This window comes from Trichinella spiralis, assembly GCF_000181795.1.
Source record: "Trichinella spiralis strain ISS 195 chromosome Unknown Scfld5669, whole genome shotgun sequence".
Classification (NCBI taxonomy): Eukaryota; Metazoa; Nematoda; class Enoplea; order Trichinellida; family Trichinellidae; genus Trichinella; species Trichinella spiralis.
Genome location: NW_003532608.1, coordinates 1 through 6,191, shown reverse-complemented (window position 1 = coordinate 6,191; position 6,191 = coordinate 1). Strand labels below are relative to the sequence as shown.

Sequence of the window (6,191 nt, the reverse complement as noted above, 5' to 3'; positions counted from 1 at the left end):
AGTACGAGGCATACACGTGTTGAGAGGTACGTTTAAGTACTTGTGATAGTAGCAGTGTTAGTCGTATACACTGTGAAGATAACTATGTGCTTGAGTAGTATTGTTGAGATCGTTGAATAAAACTGTTTTCTATCTGATTTTGGTTTATTGCTGAAAGCAATAAATTTGTGTGGAACGATATTTAGCTTGGACGCAGTAGTTATCACCATCAACAAAGAACCAGAGAAAGCTTATTCATCACGAGGACGAATAAGCCGCGAATAACTACAGTCAGTATTGGAACCTGATTGTTAGTTATACAAAGTGTAGCTAAAATTTGCTACATTTTTTGGTGCCACGAGCCGGGAGAAGGAGTCTGGATTTGGAGAACCAGATACTTCTCAATTGGTTATAGCTAGTCTGCAGCGCTATATCGTAGTTTGAAGCAGTTAAAAGATTGTCAACTATGGACAACTTGGTTCAACGAAAAGCTGCTCAAGTACGTTGGTTAAAGATTGCCATGGATAACATGGAAGCAGCTTTAGATGGTAATGCTGAGACGAGGCAGATTTGTTACGCAAAGCTTCTGGACACATGGTCCAGATATGAGGAAATTATCACAAAGCTGCTCGATAGTACTACGGACCAGAAAGCAGTTGATGTTTATACTGAAGAAAGAGAAACTGTATGTGCCGACATGACAGAGTTCAAAGTCAAGGTGGAAAACATGGAACGTGAACTTGTGGTTCGAGAAGGCAAGACTATAGAATCTAAGCCAATCCTTCAAACTGGAAGTTCAAATGTGCGACTTCCAAAAATGGAAATAAAGAAATTCAATGGTGAGTACCATGATTGGCAACGGTTTCACGATGAATTTGAGACAACGATCAATTCCAATTCAAATTTGTCACCGATTGAGAAATTCAATTATTTACGATCGTTGTTATCTGGGAATGCAGAAACTGCTATTCGGGGATTGACTCTGAATGCGGTTAATTATGAAACTGCATTGACTATCCTAAATGAGAAATTTGGTGACCCTCAACTCCTTATTGAAGAACACTTTAAGAGCCTACAGAACTTACCGGTAATAACGAATCAGTGGGATTCGAAACGGCTGGAAAAATTCGTGAACGATATGGAGATTAATATACGTGGTCTGGAAACGTTAAACACTCCACCTGTTGTGTATCAAGCCATGTTGATGCCATTAATACTATCTCGACTGCCGAGAGAAATTTCTGTGGAATGGAAACGTCAAAATCCAAACCGACAGAAAGATACGTATGAATTGCTGTCATTTCTGAAGACAGAATTAAAAAGTCGAGAAGTATCAACGTTTCCAGGAAGAGAAAGAAAAGTTGTATCTCCATTTCCATCAAACAGGAAGACTGTTCCTCGAGGACAGTATACTACAGCCGCATTACAAGCTACGGTAAGGAAAGCTTGCTTTATTTGTGAGGAGGATCATGCCATAGAAAATTGTCCCAAGTTCATTAGCATGAGTCCTAAAGAAAGAATTACGAGCGTGAAGAAGCTGGGATTATGCTTCTTGTGCCTTAAGAAGGGCCATTTAGTAACAACTTGTAAAGCAAAGCTAAGGTGTCGAGTGAAAGAGTGTTCTAAACGTCACCACCCGTTGATTCATCTGAACCAAGAGAAACGTTCGGTCATAGAAAACCAAACTGATACCATAGAGAACAATAGAGTTCATGTCACTCATGCTATGGTTGGTAATGGAGGCACATTGCTTCAATCAGCCCGGGCCAGACTATATAATGAAGACGGAAATTCTATGATTGTCAACTGTTTATTCGATAGCGGTTCACAACGTTCCTTTGTGAAGAAGAGCGTTGCAGAAGCATTAAGCTTAAAAGGACCTTTCGAAACAGTGAACATAGAATCTTTCGGAAACATTAATAGTGAATGTTTACGTGTACGCCGGGTAAAATTTTGGTTGACATCGGTGAGAGACAAGCCTCACAAGAAACAAATGGTGGAAGCATTGTGTTTAAAGAAAATCACTGACCGTCCGAACGTTCGTTTAGATATCAAACAATATAGCCACTTCACGTCTCTGCAACTGGCAGAAGATTTTAATGATTTATCTTCCACCTTTGACGTACTTATTGGCCTGGACTACTATTACGACTTTATTAATCAAGCTATAATCAAAGGTCAAGAGGGAGAACCGATGGCAATACATTCCACGTTGGGATGGATCATTTGTGGTCCGACTCCAGGAAAAGTTCCCATGAAGAGCATCAAGATGTTGTTTGCAAAAACAGAAGATCATCTTGATGATATTTTGAAAAATTTTTGGGATTTGGAAGCCATCGGGATAAAAGATGAAGAAAAAGAAATTGATTCAAAAGCCTTACAACTGTTTGAGAAAACAGTACGATTTGACGGGGAAAGATACGAAGTACAGCTTCCCTGGTCAAATAAAGAATCGGAATTGCCGAACAATTATAAACAGGCTTTGGATCGATTAATTCAAACGGAACGGAGCTTGTGTAGAAACCCTACCAAGGCTCAGTTATATAAGAATGGGATGAAAGAATACCAAGAGAACGGATTTGTCGAAGAAGTAAATGACGTACAAGGACGACCTGGAAGAACGTGGTATCTACCACATCATACCGTCCTAAGAGAAGACAAATCCAGTACGAAATGCCGGATAGTGTTTGATGGATCCGCGCAATTTCGTAATGACTCCCTCAATAGACAGTTAGATCCAGGACCTCCACTTCAAAAAGATCTGGTCCAAATATTATTACGTTTCCGCAGATTTCGTGTAGGACTGCAAGCAGACATATCAAAGATGTTCTTGCAGATTGGGCTACATGAAAAGGATCGAGATGTTACTCGATTTTTATGGAGAGAGTTGGGATCTCAAGAAACACCGCGAATATTCCGCTTTAAGCGAGTATGCTTCGGGCTTACTTGCTCGCCATTCCTGGCAATGAGCGTGACGAGACATCACGCATTGAATCATCTACAAGGATTCCCACAAGGGGCGAATCAAGTTTTGGAGAATATGTATGTGGATGATATCGTATTCTCAGTAGATGAAGATGATGTGGCCAGAGAAACTGTGAGACAGTTGGTGTCATTGATGAAAAAAGGCGGATTTCATCTGACCAAATGGGTCAGTAATTTGAGCACGGTGTTGGCGGATGTACCGTCAGAAGATATAATGGGAAAAAACACTAATACGTCAAAGATATTAGGCATCGTTTGGGACTCGGCAAACGATGAATTAGCTTATAGTGTTCTTTCTGATGTCGATCCTTGGTCGCGTGACACGAAGCGTCAATTGATAAGTGTTACTGCGAAGGTGTATGATCCCCTTGGTCACCTCTCTCCATACCTAATCAAGGCGAAGGTACTATTTCAGAAGTTGTGGAAAAAAGGCTTAAATTGGGATGATGAGTTACCATCAGATCTGCAAAAGGAATGGCAGATCTGGAAGATGGAATTGAGTGATATATCAGATATCAGAATTCCAAGGTGTCTCATCCCATTTCATGGTTCCACAATAAAAAAGATTGAGCTGCACGCGTTCGGAGACGCATTGGAGACTGCCTATGGAGCAGTAGTCTATATAGTGGTGAAGAAAGAAGACTACAGCTCAATATCGAATATTGTAATGGCCAAATCGAGGGTTGCACCTTTGAAGAAGATGACTCTCCCTCGTTTGGAATTAATGGCAGCACAGATGGCAGCCAAATTGATGACCTTCGTAAAAGAAGCATTAAAAATTAGGATCGACAGATTGACTTGCTGGACGGACAGCAAGATTACTTTATATTGGATAAAAAGCATATCAAAAAGATGGAAACCTTTTATCCAAAACCGAGTCGAGAATATTCAACAGTTAGTGGAACCGTCTCAATGGAGACACTGTCCGACTAACTCAAATCCAGCGGATATTCTGAGCCGTGGTTCAACGATAAAACGACTACGGTCAGATTCATTATGGTGGAATGGTCCTACTTGGCTAACTGATGAAAATAGCTGGCCAAAAGATATAGATTCGGCTAAACCAGAAGAATATGAAGCAGAGTCTTGTGTTACAGAAGAGAGACGATCAATACAAGTGCTAGTAGAGTTAGTGGAGAATATCAAGTTGAATCCAGAACGGTATGAACATTTTGACCGTTTGTTACGAATAACAGCATTTTGTAAACGGTTTGGAAAAAATTGTCGTATGCCTAAGCCAGATCGTCTGGTAGGATGCGTTACACCGTTAGAAGTGCAAGATGCTGAAAATTATTGGATTCGTAAAGCACAGCATGAAAGCTTTTCAACGGAGATCTATCAGTTATCTAACGGAAGGCAAATTGCTGCGAATAGTAGATTACAGCAATTTGATCCATTCCTAGATGAAGATGGACTATTAAGAATTGGAGGACGCCTTCAAAATTCTGATTTGCCAGAATATACGAAACATCCAATACTTTTGCCAGACAAACATCCTACTACCACTGCAATAATCAGAAGATGCCATCTGCGGCAATTACATGGTGGATGTGAATTTACCCTGGCAACGCTGAGACAACGATATTGGATTTTGAAAGGAAGGCGAGAAGTGAAAAAAGTTATACATGCTTGTTCAAGTTGCAAACGGATAGAGTCAAGGCCGTTTGTTGCAAAGATGGCTCCACTGCCTTCGGATCGTACTAGAGTAACACGACCCTTTGAGAATACTGGTTTAGATATAGCCGGACCATTTTTTACAAGACAAGGAAAGAAAGTGAACAAAAATTATATTTGTTTGTTCACTTGTATGTCGACACGTGCGGTACATCTAGAAGTCGTATCTGAGATGACCGCACCACGGCTTCTGCAAGCTTTAAGACGCTTTATAGCACGCAGAGGTAGGCCTCATATATTACAGTCCGACAATTTTAAATCATTTAAGCAGTTGGACAAAGACCTGAGTCAGTTGGTCAGTACGGAAATGATTGATAATGTCGCTCGTGAACTTACTTCCCATCGTATTCAATGGAATTTCATCACGGAAAGAGCTCCGTGGATGGGTGGATACTGGGAAAGATTAATTCGATCTATGAAAACTTCACTGAAGAAGGTTCTTCAAAATTCCATGTTGGAAGACGAAGAATTCAGGACAATCATTTCTGAAGTTGAGGCGAGAATGAATTCACGACCACTGACATATAACCCGGATAATCCGAATAATCCGGAAGTTCTCACGCCGTACCATTTTTTGACGGGTACCCATTATACTGATATTCCAGAAGTAACTAAAGATGAAGATGAATGGGTACCGAAAGCACAGTCCACGTCACATCTCATGAAAAACTGGAATTTACGACAGCGTTTAATTGCACAATGGTGGAAACGCTGGAAGACGGAGTATGTGACCAATTTGAATGTAAGACAAAAATGGTACAACAGTGGTAATGCTCCAAACATTGGAGATATCGTATTGGTGAGTGAGAATAATGTCCCCAGAAGAAATTGGAAACTGGGAAAAATCGTACAGTTATATCCCGGTCAGGACGGGATAGTTCGGACTGTGAAAGTGCAGCTAGCTGGTGGTACTGTCAATCGCCCAATATCAAAGCTGCATTTAATAGAGCCAGCCAACGTATAGTGATGGACTTTGTCCATCGGGGCCGGGAGGATGTTAGAAACTAGAATCTATTTATATTTAGATACTATAAATAACTTGTTTACGTGAATATGTAGCAATTGACTCTCGGCAAACATGACGTCATACACTGAAAATACTTGGCAGTTGGCCAACTATTTGTTCTCTGCTAAAAAGAATTGACAATCGATATTGTCAGCGTGTGTTGGAAACTCTCAATTCCTGGAATTGGGTCATATTTAGAAATCAATGAGAATACGTCATCGCGCAAGAGAAGTGCGTATATATACGAGAGAACGAGAGCAGAGAATCAGTACGAGCAGTACACGTGTTGAGAGTACGTTTAGTACTTGTGATAGTAGCAGTGTTAGTCGTATACACTGTGAAGATAACTATGTGCTTGAGTAGTATTGTTTGACATCGTTGAATAAAACTGTTTCTATCTGATTTTGGTTTATTGTTGAAAGCAATAAATTTGTGTGGAACGATATTATCTTGGACGCGTAGTTATCCCCATCACGAAGAACTCTAGACAGCTTATTCATCACTATGACGAATAAGCCGCGTATACCTACAGTCTGTAATTGGGACC

At 40.5% G+C, this 6,191-nt stretch overlaps 1 protein-coding gene across 1 annotated transcript; it reads left to right on the top strand.

The window, feature by feature from the left end:
* Nucleotides 1-445: 445 nt before the first annotated feature.
* Nucleotides 446-5,437, top strand: Tsp_12554 (Pao retrotransposon peptidase superfamily; the record flags this gene model as incomplete). Its single annotated transcript, XM_003366642.1, has 2 exons — nucleotides 446-4,786; nucleotides 4,907-5,437. Coding segments are annotated over exons 1-2 (4,872 nt in total), but the record flags the coding sequence as incomplete, so codon positions are not given.
* Nucleotides 5,438-6,191: the final 754 nt, after the last annotated feature.